The 19,821-nt window shown below is 33.0% G+C and overlaps 3 protein-coding genes across 5 annotated transcripts; all 3 read right to left on the bottom strand.

The window, feature by feature from the left end:
* Positions 1-4,780: 4,780 nt before the first annotated feature.
* On the bottom strand, positions 4,781-17,588 carry LOC111888282 (uncharacterized). Of its 3 annotated transcripts, XM_023884428.3 has the most exons (7): positions 17,045-17,184; positions 16,817-16,948; positions 16,085-16,633; positions 14,305-15,240; positions 10,714-14,215; positions 5,368-6,368; positions 4,781-5,281 (listed from the first exon to the last, which is right to left on the bottom strand). In XM_023884428.3, exons 3-5 carry the CDS (start codon positions 16,557-16,559, stop codon positions 12,387-12,389), a joined length of 3,240 nt encoding a protein of 1,079 aa, XP_023740196.2. In that variant the 5' UTR covers positions 16,560-16,633; positions 16,817-16,948; positions 17,045-17,184; the 3' UTR covers positions 4,781-5,281; positions 5,368-6,368; positions 10,714-12,386. The 3 variants fall into 3 exon arrangements, with proteins under 3 accessions (XP_023740196.2, XP_023740195.2, XP_023740198.2); XM_023884427.3 differs by lacking the exon at positions 16,817-16,948 and having other exon boundaries at positions 17,045-17,588; XM_023884430.3 differs by lacking the exons at positions 16,817-16,948; positions 17,045-17,184 and having other exon boundaries at positions 16,085-16,416; positions 16,493-16,633.
* On the bottom strand, positions 4,981-5,534 carry LOC111888259 (serine/threonine-protein kinase STY13). The gene is made up of 2 exons (XM_042899782.1): positions 5,368-5,534; positions 4,981-5,281 (listed from the first exon to the last, which is right to left on the bottom strand). The coding sequence occupies exons 1-2, from the start codon at positions 5,532-5,534 to the stop codon at positions 4,981-4,983; spliced, it is 468 nt and encodes a 155-aa protein (XP_042755716.1).
* On the bottom strand, positions 5,556-6,161 carry LOC122196647 (serine/threonine-protein kinase STY13-like). Its single transcript, XM_042899781.1, has one exon. It carries the CDS (start codon positions 6,159-6,161, stop codon positions 5,556-5,558), a length of 606 nt encoding a protein of 201 aa, XP_042755715.1.
* Positions 17,589-19,821: the final 2,233 nt, after the last annotated feature.

Raw genomic sequence — 19,821 nt, 5'->3', positions numbered from 1 at the left:
GCTAGTACTGTCGAACACGTTCATAATATGGATAATCAGTATGCTAGTTTTTTTTGGAAACAAGTGTATTAACTAAATTCGGAAAGGATCTAGACGAATGAAAGGAAAAAACAACAAACACCAAAACAACTGGCAAGTTTATTAACTCAATCCGGAAAGGATCTAAACAAATGAAAGGAAAAAACATCAAATGACAATTAAGTGAATTACATATCCATCACATAAGTACAATTTTCAATGTTATCCATGTATTTCACCCGTCTAAAAAAACAATCATAACTAAATTAACATCATTTTCTACCTTTGAAAAACTCAAGTTCAATGCACAACACCAATTTAGGGTCCAATTGAGATTTTTCTTCTTTTTCAGGCACTGTCCCCTAGAAACATCAAAATTAACATCATTTTCTACCTTTGAAAAACTCAAGTTCAATGCACAACACCAATTTAGGGTCCAATTGAGCACCTCAACGGACACATGACCATCAAATGATTGGCAGTTTCTTCATCTCTGTCACACATGGCGCAAGTGGTGGATTGGACTGATATACCCTTAGATTTAAGGGCAGTAAGAGTAGGAATACGCCCATGATATCCCTCCAGACGAAGCAAATAACTTTAATCAGGGCAATCTTTATCCACACGAATTTCGTAGAAGAGGAACGAGTGATGTTCAGTTCAATCATATATCTAAGAATGTGTACCTAATAAATATCATATGTGGAAAATTTGAAGTTCCAATGATCACGCTTCGGACACAAAATGATGTCTTTCACCTCTAACAGAAGTCGATCCAATTCTCTACCTACATTTTCTCTAATTAGCCTTCTTTTCTAGCGACCTTGAAAACTGTTAATTGTGATCCTTTCTGATACCAACGTCAATTTGCGTTTATCGATATCATATAGGGTATGAAATTGATATGCAAGAGTTTCGTCGTGTAGCCAAATATCATTCCATAATAGTGTATGCACGCCAGCTCCAATGTAACAAGAAAATAGATTTTCATGGGCAATTCCTTTCTTGGTCAAATCCACCAAAACATTGGTGATTTTAGACCAAGTACCTGCAAAAGCTTTTTTTTGAAAGAGTACACAAAAGCTCCCTGAAAATATTATGAATATTGATTATACTTTGGATCCAAAGTGAATGTATATTTCTCTTTAGTCTCCAAATGAATTTTCCAAAAAGAGATTGACTTAAAGCCAACAAAGAGCCGAATCCAAGACCTCTAGATTCTTTGGGTGCAAGAACTATGTCCCAAGCCACCCAATGTAATTTTCTCTTCTCTTCATTCCCATCCCATAGGAATCTTCTACATATTTTCTCTAATAAATCAATTATGCATTTTGGGGAATTAAATATGGAGAAATAATAGAGGAGGAGGCTACCTAAAATTGATTTCACCAAGGTGAGTCTACCCCAAACGAAAAAGAATTGGCTTTCCAAAATGAGAGCCTAGCTTTGACCCACTCGATATTAGGCCTCCAATTTCTCTTTTAATTGATATTTGCTCCTACTGGGACGCCCAAAAAGGTGAAATGAAGGGAATCCGGTTCACACCCAAGGTGTTTAGCATTCCAACGAAGATCATTATCGGAATTGCCAACACCATAAACCTTTAACTTGTTAAAATTTACTTTCAGCTTCGAAGAAGCATGAAAGCAACGAAGAATGTGGGTCATGTTTTTGAGATTACTAGAAGATCATTCCCCCATGAAAATCACATCATCGATGTAGAATAAGTGGGAGATAGTTGACCCATTCAATGACGTTTTAACCCCTTAAAAAGAGACTTCTTACATGTACTTTTCATTATGATATTCAGACATTTCATGGAAATTATAAAAAGGAATGTGGATAGTTGGTTGCTTTGTCGAACACCTTTTGAGATGTTGAATTCAAGAGTTGGAGAACCATTTATAAGAATGGAGCACGGGAAGAGAAGAGGCACTCCCTGATCCAAGCTCTCCATTTCACTCCAAAACCCATCTGCAACATAATTGAATCTAAATATTCTCAATTAATAGAGCCAAAAGCTTTTTCGAAATCCACTATAAAAAAAAGGACATATTTTTCTTCACTTCTTAGCCCATGAGATTAGCTCATTTATAATCATATGGTCATCCCAGATAATTCTACTATTGATGAAAGTTGTTTGAGATTCATCAATAACTGAAGTGATAACACGCTTGATATAAAAGGAGAAGGATATTGCAACAATCTTGTAAAATATTTATTTAAGATATGCTATTCAACATTATCAAATAATGATTTTTTAATAGATATTGTTTGTCCGGCTAATAAATGTATGGTTGTGCGGCTTATGACGCATCAAATTTGTCATGATTTTCAAAGGCAACTGGTTTATTTATGATCAAAAGTTCAAAAATTCAAATGTAGAGATTTAAAGCGTGTATAGGGTCTTTGAAGTTTTTCTTTATGAAATTTAAAGAACCATACGAGATTGGAAAAATATATTGAGTTAGTGGGTCTGAGGAGGTTTTCTTTATAGATTTGAGTTCATTTTGTCCGTGTTTGTGAATTTTAAGTTAGAAATATTATAAAAAAAATTAATACACTAGAATACATTTTATTTTTCAAGGTTTAAATTTATTTTGTTCAGTGTTTATAAAACTTTAGTTATATAAAATTGAAAATCAAAATGAATAGACCAAAATACCCTTTCTTAGGTAACTTTTTTGTGACATTGTTTTTTTCAAATGTTTTCGTTGAATGTAGGAATGTTCACTTATAGCCTTATATGTTTAAAAAACGATCATTAATTTATTATACACCAATAATATTCAGAATGGATTAAAGGAGAGATAAGATGTTGATAATCGAGTCTCAACCCTATAATATGAAGATTGCTCTGGTACGTATAAGACAAACACGAGCCAACATTGGATGGTCTCTTGTATATGAAACATCTAATCCATAATATAGAATATACATAACGTAATAAAAAACATATAATAACCATAAAACTTAAATTAGGGGGAAAATAACCATGTATATATTATACAGACAACAAAAACAATGAAAACTAACAATAAAAAAATGAAGATATAACAATAAAAGTTAAAAGTAAGAGAACTAAAATTTATAAGTGATAGTGGAAAAATATTAGCATCTACGTTATTCTGATTAAAGTGTAATTACTATTTATGTTATCTTAGATTATAGTAAGATAATGATTTTATCAAAAACAAAATGTAGCTTACTTAATTCTCGAAGCTGACTAGTTGTGTAAAACAGGTAGTTTTGTAACGACTAGCTATAAATCTAGACAAAATTTCACAATTTGTCCATGTGGTTTACAGAATATCGCACTTTAAGGACTTCCAAGCAAAAAGTCACGCGACTGGTCCCTGTGGTAGACGGCTAGTATATATATATATATATATATATATATATATATATATATATATATATATATATATATATATATATATATATATATATATATATATATGAGTGGGATCAAATGAGAACACCAAAAAGGTTGAGAACGCGAGAACAAAGTATATTCATTTTTAAGTTCATTTATTCATTTGTGGAGAAATGATAAATTTTTACGTCTTTAATTTCAATTGAAGAGACGAAGTATATTCATGCTGATTGCGCGTAAAAAATTATCATTTCTCCACAAATGAATACATGAAATCACAACTGAATATACTTGTTCTTGCGTTCTCAACATTTTAGGTGTTCTCATTTGATCCTTTCCCTATATATATATATATATATATATATATATATATATATATATATATATATATATATATATATATATATATATATATATATATATATATATATATATATATATATATATATATATATTCTTGTTCTCGCGTTCTCAACATTTTTGGTGTTCTCATTTGATCATTTCCATATATATATATATATATATATATATATATATATATATATATATATATATATATATATATATATATATATATATATATATATATATATATATATATATACATACATACTAGCCATCTACCCGCGCAAAGCGGCGGTGACGAACAGTTTTCTTTGGCAATATGTTTTTTTTAACAAAAAATTTATGTTCCAAAAAAAGTACATATCCAAGATAACAGAATCCAACTTTTGTATTAGTTTTGATATATATTTACGGGAACAATGTCTACCATAAAACGAAGGTATTGTTATGGTTACCAAAAAAATGCCTTTTAGTAACAATGATCATATTTGTATAACTTAGTAATCACTTTGATTTTTTTTTTAAATAATAGAAATATACCAAACGAACATAGTAACAAATAGTCAAAAATAATAATGAGAGCAACAAATAGGAAATATCTTGTAAGACCTGTTGGTGTGGTATTTTTACATTATCTTGAAAAGAAATAAGAAAAGATAATGTAATAAAATTAAAATAAAAACATGGCTAAAAGACGTCAATCCAAAAAAGTCGTGATTTTGACTAAAACTCCAAAAAAAATGCATACCATAGGGACCATTTTTGCAGTTTTGTCATTACAAAATGGTCTAATGTAAGATTATTTGATTCACAACCAAATTATGCCTCTTGTGCTGTCTTTAATCACCGTTGTTTTCTTCCCCACTCATAACTATGTTGGATGGGAGGCAAATCGCACCCCTAATTCTAGATTTTCCTACTCTTATACACAACCTTGATGATATGTAAATACAAAAGCTCTATTAATGCAACATATGTTAATGAGTAGTAAATATCCATGAACAAAACAAAGTAGGAAAAGCAGTTTCTGAGGTATATAAATACATCAAATCTCCTCCATTATCATTACTACTAAAATTCAGCAACACAATCCATAAAATCAAAAATAAAATCCAACAAAACAAGTAGTAGGTAGTAGTCCTTGATATCATAATATAATTTTTCTTTTCTTTCTCCCTTCCTGTTTCTTGCCTGTTTTTCCTTCAATTAGTAGTCATCGGCTGACTCATGCAACACCGGAATCAAGCTTTCCGGACTGTAGTCATGATTTCGGTTTCTGCATGTTCAAGCATTCTGACAACTTCCGTGAACGCCGGTCTGGAATCAGGGTTTCCATCCCAGCAACGTGTCATGATTTCGGTCAGCACGGGCAGGTAGTCGTGTGGGATTGTCGGGCGGACACCTTTATTGACAACCGCAAATGCCGCCTGGACAGCTGTCATGTTTTGGAATGGAAGCATTCCAGTGATCAGTTCCCAAAGACCAATTCCAAAGCTGTAGACATCCACTTTTTGTGTGTAGGGCCTGTGTTGTATCATTTCCCTGAAACACCAACCAACTTTTAGAGTCCAAAAAAAAACAAGGGAAAAATTGTCATTTTAATTAGAATAATATAGAAAAAAACTTACGGAGCCATCCAACAGTAGGTCCCAGTCTCGGGTGTCATTCCTTCAGTCTGCACTTCAATTCTAGCAACTCCAAAGTCAGCAATCTTGATTGACTTATCAGCAGAAATCAAAAGATTATCAGATTTCAAATCCCTATGAATCAATGCAAATCCATGAACATATTTCATTCCTCTTGCAACATCAAGCGCCTATTTAACAGCTAATTTCAAAGGCACTGATCTATTCTGTCTCTTAGCTAAAAACTGCCTCACAGAACCTCCTTTAGCATATTCAGTCACAATACACCACACCATAGGCTTCCTACATGCACCAATAAACCTTACTATATTTGGATGTTTCAACCTTGCAAGCATCATAACCTCTTGCTGAAACTGTTGCTCCATAAGTTGTCCTCTCTCCAAATCATTCTCTGGTTTCTCCAACAGCTTAATATCAACATCTTCACCAATGTATGTGCCTTTATAAAGCTTCCCAAATGCACCCTGTGCGAAAGCGCGTCCCATGCTGAGTTTCCTTAAATCAATTGTCCATTCGTCGAAATTTTCAAGCCCTTCTGTTGGGAAACGGGTGTCTAATAAAGCTCTAGCAAGAGCATCATCACTTAAGCCTTGATAGACTCTTCCTCTGTTGACACTAAGGGCATCAGTGTAATTATTTTTGACACGCTTTAGACCTTGGTGGTTTAAGATGCGAGTGTGTGAGTCGTTTGACCCGACACTACTGTTGTCAAGTGACATGGCAATGGACCCACCTGTGTTGCTCATTTGTAAACTATTGAAGCTGTCGATTGACATGTTGGAACCTTCACCAAGCTTATGGTAGAACACTTATGATAGGTCAACAAAGTTATCGTTTCCATGATTGACACCCAACATACCTGCAAATTTTGGATCCTCCAACATTTTTTTTGATATAGAAGAACCACTTTCAAAGTTTAAACGCTCCTTACTTGTTCATTGATGGTGATTGAGCTGTCAAGACTCAAACCCTTCAAACAAAACCTGCATCAAAATCCAAAATCACTCAGGAAATCAGTTTCGGACTACCCTTTCTACAAGTTCCCAGATCACGAAATATCAGTTCATATGAAAAATTCGGAGTTCTGGCTCTGATTAAGTTATTCGTATGGACAAAATGCCTTTTTAAGATGGCTGATATTCGTTCATAAACAGAGAGATTGGATGCTAGAAAAGACAACTCTCATATATCTATCACATCCACCAGACGTTTCTGTTTAGAGATAAACACAGAGAAGGTTGAAGAGCCCACAACCAAAACCCTAAATCAACGATTAAGAGACAAATAAGAGAGAAAATTAAGTGTAAACTTTAATTTCCATAAGGTAAAGTATCGGGGAGAAGGGAGCAGGTGGTGGCTGCTTGATGGTTGTGAATGTTGACCTGTCTTCCATGGATGTTGGTGACGATATTGTAGGAGTGGCGACAGTGTAGCGTTGATGGTGGTCACGGAGAAGTAGGGTAGTGTGTGGTGATGAACGACGACATCAAGGATGGTTTTAGTGTAGGAAATTGAATCGAACAATGATTGTTGTTGGAGGTAATGGCGATGACATCGAAAAAAGATGCAGACCTAAAAGGTGGACACTACCGCGTTTTTTGGTTCTAGGGTTTCAAGAGAGAAAGCACGGATGCGTAGAGCTTCAAATGAGGCAAAGCTGATAATTTTAGGCTTTTGTATCTAGGGTTAGAAGAAAAACATGAAATTCATTTATGGTATCCAACTTGTACGTCTTAATCTTAAGAAGACGAAGTTCGGGGGAGGCGGCATCAATTATGCTGAAGATTTCCATTAGGGTTTGTTTGTTGGTGGAAGAAAGAGAAACGGTGGTGGTGTGCTCGACGTAACTGAGGGATCCGGTGGTCATGAGTGGTGAGTGGTCTTAGGGTTTTTTAGGAGAAGAAGAACGGATACAGGGGAAGGGGGGCACGAACTGAAAAGATTTTTTCCGGGATCTTAGCTTTTTGACGACTCATCGTTTGGACTAAGGAACTTAGTCAAAACCTGATGCATTGGTTAATTGTACTTTCTTTTTCATGTTTTGTATTATTTAAAAAATATTATTATTTTATTGATGGCTATTTGGCTTAATGATTTGAACGTCTTAAAAAAATATTATTATTTTATTCAATCTATTCATAGAAATAGTTAGATTTTTTTTATAAGGTATATATATATATATATATATATATATATATATATATATATATATATACTAGGTGTGAGACCCATGTATTACACGGGTTTATTAAAATAAAAATTTAGTATAAATATTTAAACATTAAATATTTTATAAAATAATACTTTTATATAACATAATGTAATTTTTTGGAACATTTATAAAAGAAATCAGATATTCTTTAAAGCATTTATGAGACTTTATTATCAAATTAATAGAATGATTCTCTTTCATTATATGAAATTTTATTTTAAAAAAATAGAAATTCCTAAAAAATGACAAGTGGAAAATAATAATTCTAAAACTTCCACAAAATTACATGTGGCAAAATTGTTAAGAATTTGACAAGTGGCAAAAAAACCTTCATTTATTAAAGAGGATGTATATATATATATATATATATATATATATATATATATATATATATATATATATATATATATATATATATATATATATATATATATATATATATATATATATATATATAATTTCAACAATTTGATAACTTTTTTTTTATCTTTTTGACATTTTGATGTCTATTTTTATTTTATAGTTTTAGTAATTTATGGCTTTCTGTTATATTTTTATTTATTTTGAATCAAGTAAATAAACTTAAATTCGATAAACCATGTCGAAATTATTTTTTCCTTTAATTTTTCTTATTTGTGAATTGAAGTGTTAATATTATTTTATTTTATTTTAATTTTATGTCGTTACTGTTAATGTTTTTTTTATCACTCAATAGATAATATCGTTAGCAACTTTATGTTTGTATTTATCATTATCCTTATTTGACCTTTTGTTTTCTATTTTTGTTATAATTTTAATTATTTATTATTCTTCTATTGTTTTTATATATTTTGATTCAAGTAATGAAAAATAGAAACACAAAAAACAAAAACTCAAACACCAAATTCTAATATACTCTAATATATTAACACATTTTAAATTTTCATCTTTTTTTGGTTTTTTCGTATTTTTTTTTTAATTTTTTTGTATTATTTTTTTAATTTTTTCGTATTATTTTTTAATTATTTCCTATTTTTATTTTTATTTTTGTTTCGTTTTATTTTTAATCAACTTGATAATATTTTTTTGACCTTTTCCAAAAAGTGTAAAATGTATGAATACATTAGAGTATATTACAATTTTGGTGTTTGAGTTTTTTTAGTTTTTTTTTTTTTTAATAATTTTGGTTATTTATGGTTTTGGTAATTTTTTTATTTTCATTCGCGTAAATAAAATAGTTATATTTACAAATATAAATAAAGAAAATAAACATAACTTTTTTATTTACACAAATCAAAATAAAAAAAAAGTTACAAAAACCATAAATAACAAAAATTAATAAGAAAAATGCGAAAAAAAAACCAAAAAATATGAAATGTGTAAAATGTATCAATATATTAGAGTATTTTACAACTTTGGTGTTTGACTTTTTTTTTTCTATTTTTCATTACTTGAATCAAAATAAATAAAAATAATAGAAGAATAATAAATAACTAAAAATATATAAAAAAAAAAAGGCGAAATAATGATAATGATAAATGCAAACATAAAGTTGCTAACAATATTAAGTATGGAGCATCAAAGTAAAAAAAACCGTAACAACATAAAATTAAAAAAATAAAAAAACATTAGCGTTTCATTTCATAATTATGAAAAAAAAAAAATTTCGATACGGTTTATTGAATTTAAGTTTATTTACTTGAATCAAAATAAATAAAAACATTAAAAAAAACCATACATAACTAAAATTATAAAATAAATAAATTAATTAAATGTTAAAAAGACTAAAAAAAGTATCAAGTTGTTTAATATATATATATATATATATATATATATATATATATATATATATATATATATATATATATATATATATATATATATACACACGGAATTTATATTTATAATTTATATATTTACAAAATTTTATATTTAAAAAATTACACGAATGGTGCTTGAGGTTTGTAGTGTGTTGCAATATTGGTACAAGGGCAAAATAGTCTTTTTCCTTAAAATCTAACGGCGGAAAAGTTAGATTTAATGGCAGGAGGACCTTTCATGTAATTTTACAAACCACAGGGACCAGTCGCGTAACTTTTTGCTAGAAAGTCCTTAAAGTGCGATATTCTATAAACCACAGGGACCAATTGTAAAATTTTGTCATAAATCTATAATGTACATGAATAGCACCAAATTATTTTAAAACTACACTGCAAAACCAAATTATTTTAAAACAAAACTGCAAAAATAGTCCTTGCGTTTTGCATTTGTTTCAACAAAAATATCTAAACCACTAATTAATGATCCTTTTCAGCGGTTTGCCACCCAACTTTGGCCAAATGGCCCATATGGCCTGTCAACTTAATTGCAATATTCTTCCTTATAAAATGCACTTTATTTCCAATTCAATCCACCAAAAAGCATTCATAAAATTTCACCGACAATTTTTTTTATTTTCATAAATATTGATATTGATGCATGCAGTTGAAGCAGAAATCTCTAGAACTCCAAATTGCAGATTTAAAGGTTCAGCAACATGAAGAAAAATTGGTGAAAGAACAGTCCCAGATGAAGATGTATGCAGAACAAGTGTCGCAATTGTTGGCAACCGAAAAGAATTTACAGTTACAGTTAACTGCTGATGAGGTAAGGTTGTTTTCTTTTTTGTTTGCTTCACATAATCTGATCGAGCCCATAAAAGATTTTTTGGTTAGTAATAAAAGAATCTGAAAATATCGGTTCCAAAATCACAAGTGAGTGAGTGGTAATGTTTTGTTTTGTATTTGGAAGTTGTAGTTTGGTTGTGGGTGGAGATGAGTAGCTTTCATTTCATCACTTCACTTGATTTGCTTCTTTTGAAATTGCAGGTCACTTTTAACAATTTACATCATAAAATATTTATTGATCATGTCAATACTACTACAATTATATATAGTTTGTAGGCATGAGGTGTTTTTGTGACTAAAACAACTATACTAGCTAGTTTCTGCTTCTGTAAATGGCAAAACCAAACATTAACAGTTGTTTAAAAAGTGATTACATATCAATTCATTTTCTTTCACTTTTTTATGTTATGAAGTTAGTTTTCGTGAAGTGAATAGCAATTTGTAAATAAGTTTTTATATAAAATATAATACCTTATCCACGAGAACGCTACCACCAAAAACGCATCCACCACGAAAATAAAAACAAGAAACCTAGCAATTGAAAAATCGTAATACAAGAAACCTAGTGTTTAATTTGAGAATGAAAACGCTGCAGGGAGGGAAAGTGAAGGCAAACTTTAACCTGAATTTTTCTGTGCGTATAGAAAATGTCTAGAGAGAGAGAGAGAGAGAGAAAAGAAAATAAAACACGAGATTAGAATGACGGAGAGGTTACGCTATCGGATCTGAACGACACCCTATTCAATACGATTACTTCCTCTTTTCGCGTCCGGTTTCAGAGATAACAAGAGAAGTGGATTTTTCCTTAACGGTGCTCATTAGCTTCAGCCTCCAGGAGTGGTCAGCCGTCAGCCTCGCTGCACATAGCTCGCCGGCGATGGAGAAGAGAAAAAGAGTATTGGTCTGGTCGTGGCTATTTTGTTTTTTTTTTTTTCAAAATAAAACCTAAGAAAATAATAAATATACTATCATTCCTTACATTTTTCTAATTTTTAACGTATGTTTATTGCTAATTTGGAAACTGGGAACAGTCAACGGCCGACTAAATCCAAAAACTGTTGGACTCACTCATTTGGCAAGACTATTGTTAATTTGGAAAGCTAAATGACATGAGCTCAACAACAAAATGTGTAGGCATGCAATCGTGCTTGAAGACATGGTTACTAATGTTTTTTATTGACTAAAAATAGGGTGAAGCTTAGTTGAAATGTTTGGATTATCTTTTCTTTTTCGCTTGTAATGTTAAAAATTGTATTGTTTGTGAGGGTCTGTTTGCTAATATATTAATGTCGTTCAGAAAAAGAAAAAAAAAAAAAAAAAGATATATGTGAATTTTAGATGATTCGTTCCCTTACAATTGGTATCATGAAATTATCGAGCACCTCAAGAGCACGGTTGAATAAAAGAGATGATTGAGATGGAAGAAGTTATAAGTTTTGTCTGGTTAAAGCAATAATGATTTAATTAATAAATAATTAAATACTAATATATACGAATTTGCAAATTGCAACTTTGCAAGTAGCTCCTCCGTCTTTCTCACACCAACTAATAAAGTTGGAATCTCACCTAAACTTTTAAATAGATAAAATAACAAAACTCAAACTGTCAAATCCTATCCTCTTCACAAAAGATGTTGACTGTTGACACCCACCCACCCACGTGGACGATGTCATCAATCATCATTGTTTACCAATAAAGTAACATTCAAACCCTCCATTTATCACTTGAAAGTCAACCTACAACCCTCCACTTTCTCCATCCAACACAGCACATGACAATCAAACCAACTTGAAAATCCATTATCCATTACTTTTTAAAGACTTTAAACATCATCGTCATTCATCCACAACACAAATACAAACTCCTTTGAAAAAGAAGACTACTATAATATAACCTCTATTTCCTTACCTACAAACAACATTGACATTGGCATCGACAGACAGAATTATTTTGTGTATCTTGATTAATAAATACAACAAACTACAAACCTCTTCCCATATTCCCCAAAATGAAAACAACCTAAAAAAGACCAAAAAAGACGGCTTCTCCTATATCAGCCATCCAATCATCATCCTAACTCCTATCACTGCTGCTCAATTCCTTACATATAATACAGAGGCGAGATAAAAAAACCATCATCATCATCATCTGCTACCTATATCACCGCTATTACTGCCATTGTTGTACTGTTCTGTTTTAGCATAATGCATTCTAATGGCTGCCACTGGATCTGAAACCAAAACCCCTTTGAAAGGCTCCTGGTTTTTGTATGAATACACTTGTCTTGTTTGAAAACCAGTCTTGACTGAAGAAGATGAAGAAGAATTACCAAAACCAGAAACCAAGATGGAAGAAGGATCTGGTAAAGAAGGAAACCCGGTGGTTTGTATTCTGTTCCCATCCCAAAACCCATAACTCCTCCTCAATGGAACCTCTGATAAACCATGATCATTATTAGTATTATTATCAATATCAAACTTCAAGTTAAAAGATGATTTTCTTTTTTCACCATTCTCTTGCAAACTACTAGTATTTGTTTTTGATCCAGATAAAGACAAAGAGGGCTTTATTAGGATCTGACCAAAAAGTTTCACATCACCCTCACCCTCACCCTGTCTCTGTCTCTGACTCGGTTTTTGCAAACAAGAATCACGTGGCAGACAGTGCTCTGGTAACAGATTTTCATCTTTTTGTACAACTTGGGAAGATTCAACACAATCCATTAATGAATGTTTTGGAAGATGATGATACCCATCAGTACTTGAGCATCTTTGAGAACCACCAATGCTTTTTCTAAATGAGAGTCTTGATGATGTATCAATATCATCTTGGCTAACACTCTTCCTGTGTGAACTCACACCTGGAAGAAAACCATTATCTTCACAACCCTTTGACTTTTCTACACCATTCAACTCCATATGGTTAGTGTTATTGTTATTCACAGGTTGCTGCTCAATGCTTAAATCCATACAGATGCTGCTGTCTCTTGAATTAAGGTCCTGCAACTGTTTTGACTCCTCCTTTACTACAATCTGCTCAGATTCAGATTCAGGAACTTCTTGCTTTGAATCAGATGAGTGAAGGAGGTCTTCTACTTCCATCTTTACATCTGAAGATGATTTATCGCATGAGATAACCGACCCACTATCCACCATGCACGTATCATCATGACCATGATCAACATCACCATCATCACCACCATCACCAGCTTTACTGTGAATGGAATCCAATCCAAGACATTTCCGAGCCTTGCTGTAGAAAACTTTGCACTCATCTCTCGACCTTGTTTTCAAGCATCTTGAAATCATTGAAAAATCCTTCCCATAAGATCTCACTGCCTGCAAGAAACTAGACTTCTCTTCATCTGTCCAATCAGAAGAAGTAGGATTCATCTCTCCTCCACAACTCTCATCGCCTGCACCAGTTTCCTGCGCATTGCAAAACATTTCTGAATGCAGTTTATGTTCACCATCCACACTGGCAACCATTTCTGAAGCAGCACCAAGCATTTCAAGGGAAGTAGCATCTGCAGCCATTCGCCTCCCAGATGTCACCAGGTAAGTATTAGTAATACAAGACATCCCTTTTGCAAATGCTGATTTCTTCTTTATCTTCTGAAAACAATCAGACTTGTGGTTCTTGTAGTAAAACTCAACACAATCACCACATGTTTTGTTTTTCAGAAAAGATGCGATTTTCTTGAAATCTTTTCCAAACAGAGAGTACTTCTCCAAAAAGATTTTCTGCTCTTCTTCTGTCCAGGCGCCGACAATGGATCTTTCCTTTTCAACTTCAACAGGGTCCTCCACCAATCCATTATCTGAAACAAACCTTGTCATCATTCGTTCGCTCCTGTCTAATATCAAACAAGGCATCTTTAATGTCTTTCTCTGAACCTTCACCCGTGAATCTGAAAGCAGCTTCTTCACATAATCAAGTGCCTCTGTGGATGGAACCAGACTCACACTCCCACCTACAAAAAATACAACAAGAAATTTAGAGTTGAACACAGACAAAATAAAACACAGCATGATTTCATTTTAAAATGATTCAGTCACTTACCAGAAGGATATAAACGAGAATGAATTGAAGAACAGTATTTTTGATGATCAGCATATCCCATTCGTGAGCTCGATTCAAACTTCTTCTGTGACTTGCCACCAGTTTTTTTTACAGAAAGCAACTGAAGATCTTCCTTCCATGCATGTTGTAATACCCGAAACTTACTTGTGATAACCCTTTCCTTAAGCTTAAGGAAACGCTTCCTCGAAGCAATTTTAGTCTTATTCAATGATTCATCGGTGGATTTCGAAATCTTGTTACATAAGTGTGTAGTTGGCAATAATATCCTATTAAGTTCATCAGAAGTTTCATTTGCTATCACTTTGTTTGTAGCGAATATGAAATGATATAACTTATCATCTTCTCTGCCATTATCTACATCCTCACCATCTGAAACTGTAGAGCTACTGCGGTCCCCACAAGAAGGTACAAAGCCTAAAACATCATCATTACCAACATCTTCAGAGCATTTAGAAACGGATTCCACAAACTCAGATGTTGTGTCTGAACTCTTGTCATCTGAATCTTCTGCTCCATTGACTTCTTCTGGAGAACTATCAGTTTTCTCCACAGGCAAAGGTCCACCACAAGTCTTATTCTGGTATTCGGTTGGGAAAGAACCAGCATCAGAAACCAATGACTTCAATTCATGCTCAAGAGAATCAATTTCAGTTTCTGTGATTTCAAGTGTTTTTGTCAGCTCTGCTTTCCATACATGTAACTTGTCCATTGCAGTAGATTTCACAAATTTAGACCCTGGAGAACACAAATCATCAGCCTGCAGCAGTTTATCAAGTGCAGAGCTAAAGTTGAGCTCCAAATTCTCCAAATTTGATGATAATCCCTCTGTGTCATTCTCAGACACATGACAAGAAGCAGGATTACAGGTGCTGTTATCCACTGTAACTGTCTTAGTAGATTCCTTTTCTTCTAGACCTGTCATCGCAAAATAGCACATACAGTTTTAGATTCATCCTTGCATATCATATCACAAAAAGCAATGTTTTAAAATTCAGTGTTTAGTTGACACGAGGTCAACCCGGTTTCTCATAATTTTCATTCATTTTATATATTCTGCATAATATATATATATATATATATATATATATATATATATATATATATATATATATATACACACACACACACACACACACACACATAATTTGATGTCTCACAAGTTGAAAGATAAGAAAAACACATAATCACAAGTTCTGGATTATGAGAATAGATCCTGGTTCAGGTCCTTTTCATGTTTGTTAGCCTTTGATTCAAAAAGTAAAAATAAAAAAATTCTTGAATCTTGTTGTCAAAGTAGTACTTTTATAGCATGTTGGAGATAAAGATTGTTTATAGTTACAGATCATGATAGTGCACTAGATGAAAATAGCTGGAGAATGAAGATCTAGAATAAAAAAGAAGTTTCAAAAAGATAATGGAAAAAATCCGCATGTGATGAATATAAGCATTATACAAGTTACTGGACAAGGTTTTTATACAATTGGCGAGGCTTCCAAGTTCCAAGTTCCGTTTTATGCGTATTTTTGTGGATTCTTGAATACCATTCTGAAATGCTCAGCTTAATTCTCCAAATGACTGAAATTTTTGTGACTAAATATGAATAAACAACAATGATCATGAGTTTTAAGTGGTTCAACTCGGGTTAGTGGTTCCGGGTTCACCATTCATAATTGGGCTGCTCTCTTCACTGGGTCACAATCCAAGGTTCAACAGGCTGAGTCAACCCAGGTTTTAGAACAAATCGAAGTATATGAATTACCTGGAGAGGAACTGCAGGCATACGAGTAAGGAGTAGTAGGAGATGCACATTCTGAATAACCATTGACACTGGGGCTTTTATCAGTCAAACTAGAAGGACTAGTAAGCAAAGGTTCTGAACCACTAACACCATCAACCATACCATTTCTAGCTCCAGCTTCTTTATCAAGAATATCTTCAGGGTCAACCTTCTTTTTCTCATACTTGGCAAGGCCTTCCCCCCATCCAAGGCGCTGCTTCTTGCGGGAGGTAGCCTCATCATGAGTCATTGGTGTCACACAGGGGGAAGCATCCTCAGAAGGGGATCGAAGAGGAGTGTTGTTACCCAGTTGGCTGTTCTTAGCATGTTGGTCAGCTGACTGAAGTTGATCCAGCGAGTTCACAAAGTCATTATGGGGAAGAGAGTTACCGTTGGGTGATGCAGTGGTCTCCCAAGAGTTGACTCCTTTAGGGTCTTTCAGACTACCAAAAGCCATACAACTATTCTCTTTGCTGCCTGATTCAACTGTTGTATTGTGCCAGCCACCACCAACCCGTTTACCATGAAGACCTTCACAGGCAAATAACCAACAAAAAACACATAAGGAAAATCGCCAAACTAATTAGCGAAAGTAAAAAAATCACCCCATGTCAAGACAGTAATTCTTGAAGACAATCTAGCTTCCTCCCAGCCCAGATATCATGCCAATAAATACAAGATATAACAACAGATCTATGAAATTACTAGCCATACGGTTCAAATTAAATGACTATCTTCCCTTCCTCTCAGATCTGTCCCCAATTCTATATGCCTGTAGCGCGTGTGCGTACTTAGGAGAAGAGAAGAGCAAGGCAGTCTATAACCTAAAGAAGTAGACTTGGTTCACTGAAATTAATTTCAAAGCAAGCAGATTTTTGGTTTCCAAACCCCAAGTATGTCACCAGAATGGGAAAACGCTAGAAACATAACACAAAAACTAACCGGAAAAGGGTCGGCGGAAATCAGAGGGTCCACCTCCAGCGCCCCATCGACAAAACGAGGAGGATCCATGGATGTTATGCTGCGAAGGAGTAGTAGGCGGCTCTCTCCATCGCGGCGGAACAATTCCTACAGGGTCCGCATACGACGGCTTCCTATCCTTCAAAAAGTCCTTCCGGTCGAATGGCAATGGCTCCGGCGGCATCAATGATTCAATTTAATCAAAACCAGTTCCAACGATACCTTATCCACAAGAACGCTACCGACGCACCTCCAATAACGCATCCGCCACAAAATCCGTAACGACAAATCAATCGAAATAACGTCTCTTTGTTAGGGTTATTCCACAACAAACAACAAGGAGATCTGACAAACTATTCCACAGTCGAAATCGGTGAAGATTAGGGTTAGATTCTAAGAAATGAACCGCGACCGTGAGGGAAGAAGAAGAAGAATGAGAAGTTCCCAATTTTCTGAGCGTTTGGAAAAATCTGTAGAGAGAGAAAGAGAAGCGAACGTGAAGTTGATAAGCTGAGAGACAAAATAAAAATAAAAATAAGAATTGTTAAAATGACGGGTAGGTTACCCTCTCTTATGTATCTCAACGGCACCCCTTTAAACCCGAATTTATTCCTGTTTTCACGTCCGGTTTGAAAATAAAAAATCTAAATTAAATAATAATTCCTGTCTTTTTTTGCTTTTGCTCTTTCCCTCCGCTTTCTCTTATTCATTGCCCTAATTGCGGGGATGCTTGCGCATTTTCACAAATACCCTTGGCTTTGGGTCAAATGGCATTTTAGTTTTTGCTTTTCTACTGTTATTTTTCATTTTGTTTTTACAGTAATATCTAAAAGTAAATGGTAAATTGTCAACGAAATTTTTTAAAGTGTTCTAATATTTCTAATATTTATTTTGAACGGCTAAAGTGTTCTAATATTAATTAATTATCAAAATCATAAATAGTTTTGTTGTTTTTTATGTCATTAATCTTAATCGAAAAAATTATTAACTCTTTTTTTTTACTTTTATGTTTATTATATTTAACTTATTTTTTTCATTATTTTACTTATGTTGGAATCGGGCTCGATAAGGGTTCGACACTTGGTATTTACATCTTTGCTTTGATTATGGACTAGGTATCCCGTTGGTGGATCATGGACCTTAGACGAGGTATCCCGGTGTATTTATAAGGGGATACATGAACCCCATTTGAAAGTGGATACTAACATCTATTTTACTAAAATAACCTTTAAAAAAAATCATTTGTTGCTCAAATTATTCTTTTTGACACCCATTTTTTTTTTTTTTGAAAAAAAAAACTATTTTTGCAATATTTTTAATAGAAAAACCCCCAAAAAATCTCAAATTTTCATATTTTTTCTATTTTTAAATTTTTGTTTAAATTTTATATAAGATGGATCTCATTAATATTATTTTTGGATCCGCCACCGGATATCTCATAAGATACAAAGTGAGGTACCATGTTTTTTTTAAGATGATATTGATTTGGTTATTGAATCTATAAATGAGTTCAATGTTATGTTAGATACATGGAAACTAAGTTGGAAGTAAAAGGGTTCAGGATCAACTCAACTAAGACCGGTTATCTATGGTGTAATTTTAGTGGTGAACAAAATATAAAAAAGATACAAGTATGCATCAGTTAGTAGGTCATACAACCAAATGATAGTTTCAATTGTCTATTGTTTATGATCCATAAGGGGAGGGGTGTCGAGGATGATGTTATCCATTGTGAAAAGTGAGTTGGATAAACTGGAGATAAGCCATGGAATTTTGTGTTAAAAGGAAGTACCATTGAAACTTACAGGGAATTTTTGCAGCGTCGTTGTAAGGTTAACTATGTTATATACATTTAAATGTTGGATAACTAAAAAAAGAGCATAAGAGGAAGATAGAGGTCGCATAAATGTGGATGTTACAATGTATTTATGGTAAAACCCAATCGGATCGTCTTACAAACTCGTGAATTAGAAACGTGTTAGGAATGGTGACAATCAACGAGAAATTAAGGGAAAAGAAGATTATGATGGTTTGGACATGTTCGTAGGAGACAACCGGTTGTTGTACTTAGGAGGGTGGATTACAGAGATGATTATCGTCGATGGGAAGATGATAAGAGGGCGCCCACAAAGGAAGTGGATATATAATGTGATGTTAAAATTTAATGAATTAGGACTTTCATAGGACATGAACTCGGATAGAAGGGCGTAAAGACATAGGATCAAGATAGAAAAGTAGTATAAGAGTAGTAAGTTGTGTTTAACCTTTGTTTGTACTTTTGGACCTTTCAGCGTTGAACTTGGTTTGTACTTGTGTGTGAGCTTTATTTGTGTTCGTAGTCCTATGAGGTGTCGATTGTTTGTGCCTATTATTCTTTAAGTCTACCATTTATTTAAGCTAATGGTCATATACTTTTATCTCTTTTCTCCCTTTATTGTATGTTTATATCTAACATCCCAAAAAGTCCACGAAATTTGAACTTTTTAAACTAATATAAATCATCTATTTTAATATCTTTTATTTAAAATAAATTTAAAATCAAACCCCAAGATGAAATCAATTTCCAAAAATCATTATCAATTAAAAATCTAAAATTTATGAAAACATAACCAACACAATATCAAAATTCCAATAACATGTCTCAAGACGATCATTCATTGCCATTGTAACGTCCCGAAAATCACGACATAAAAAAATTGCTTTTAGATTAATTAATCGTTAATACATAACTTTCCCATAAAACTGTAACATCCCAAAAT

The sequence above is a fragment of the Lactuca sativa genome, chromosome 2 (genome assembly GCF_002870075.4).
Source record: "Lactuca sativa cultivar Salinas chromosome 2, Lsat_Salinas_v11, whole genome shotgun sequence".
Lineage (NCBI taxonomy): Eukaryota > Viridiplantae > Streptophyta > Magnoliopsida > Asterales > Asteraceae > Lactuca > Lactuca sativa.
Note: the sequence above shows the minus strand (reverse complement) of the source record. Positions and strands in the feature narration are given on the sequence as shown.

What these genes read in the sequence shown, in the direction of transcription:
- LOC111888259 (XM_042899782.1), bottom strand. Translation starts at nt 5,534, where the DNA reads ATGAAATATGTTCATGGATTTGCATTGATTCATAGGGATTTGAAATCT. An exon ending in ACCTACTGTTGGATGGCTCC is followed by an intron (nt 5,282 to 5,367) that starts GTAAGTTTTTTT and finishes TTGGTGTTTCAG; the next exon opens with GGAAATGATACAACACAGGC.
- LOC122196647 (XM_042899781.1), bottom strand. Translation starts at nt 6,161, where the DNA reads ATGTCAATCGACAGCTTCAATAGTTTACAAATGAGCAACACAGGTGGG.
- LOC111888282 (XM_023884427.3), bottom strand. Translation starts at nt 17,246, where the DNA reads ATGCCGCCGGAGCCATTGCCATTCGACCGGAAGGACTTTTTGAAGGAT. An exon ending in TGCCTGCAGTTCCTCTCCAG is followed by an intron (nt 15,241 to 16,084) that starts GTAATTCATATA and finishes TTGCGATGACAG; the next exon opens with GTCTAGAAGAAAAGGAATCT. An exon ending in TTCTCGTTTATATCCTTCTG is followed by an intron (nt 14,216 to 14,304) that starts GTAAGTGACTGA and finishes TATTTTTTGTAG; the next exon opens with GTGGGAGTGTGAGTCTGGTT.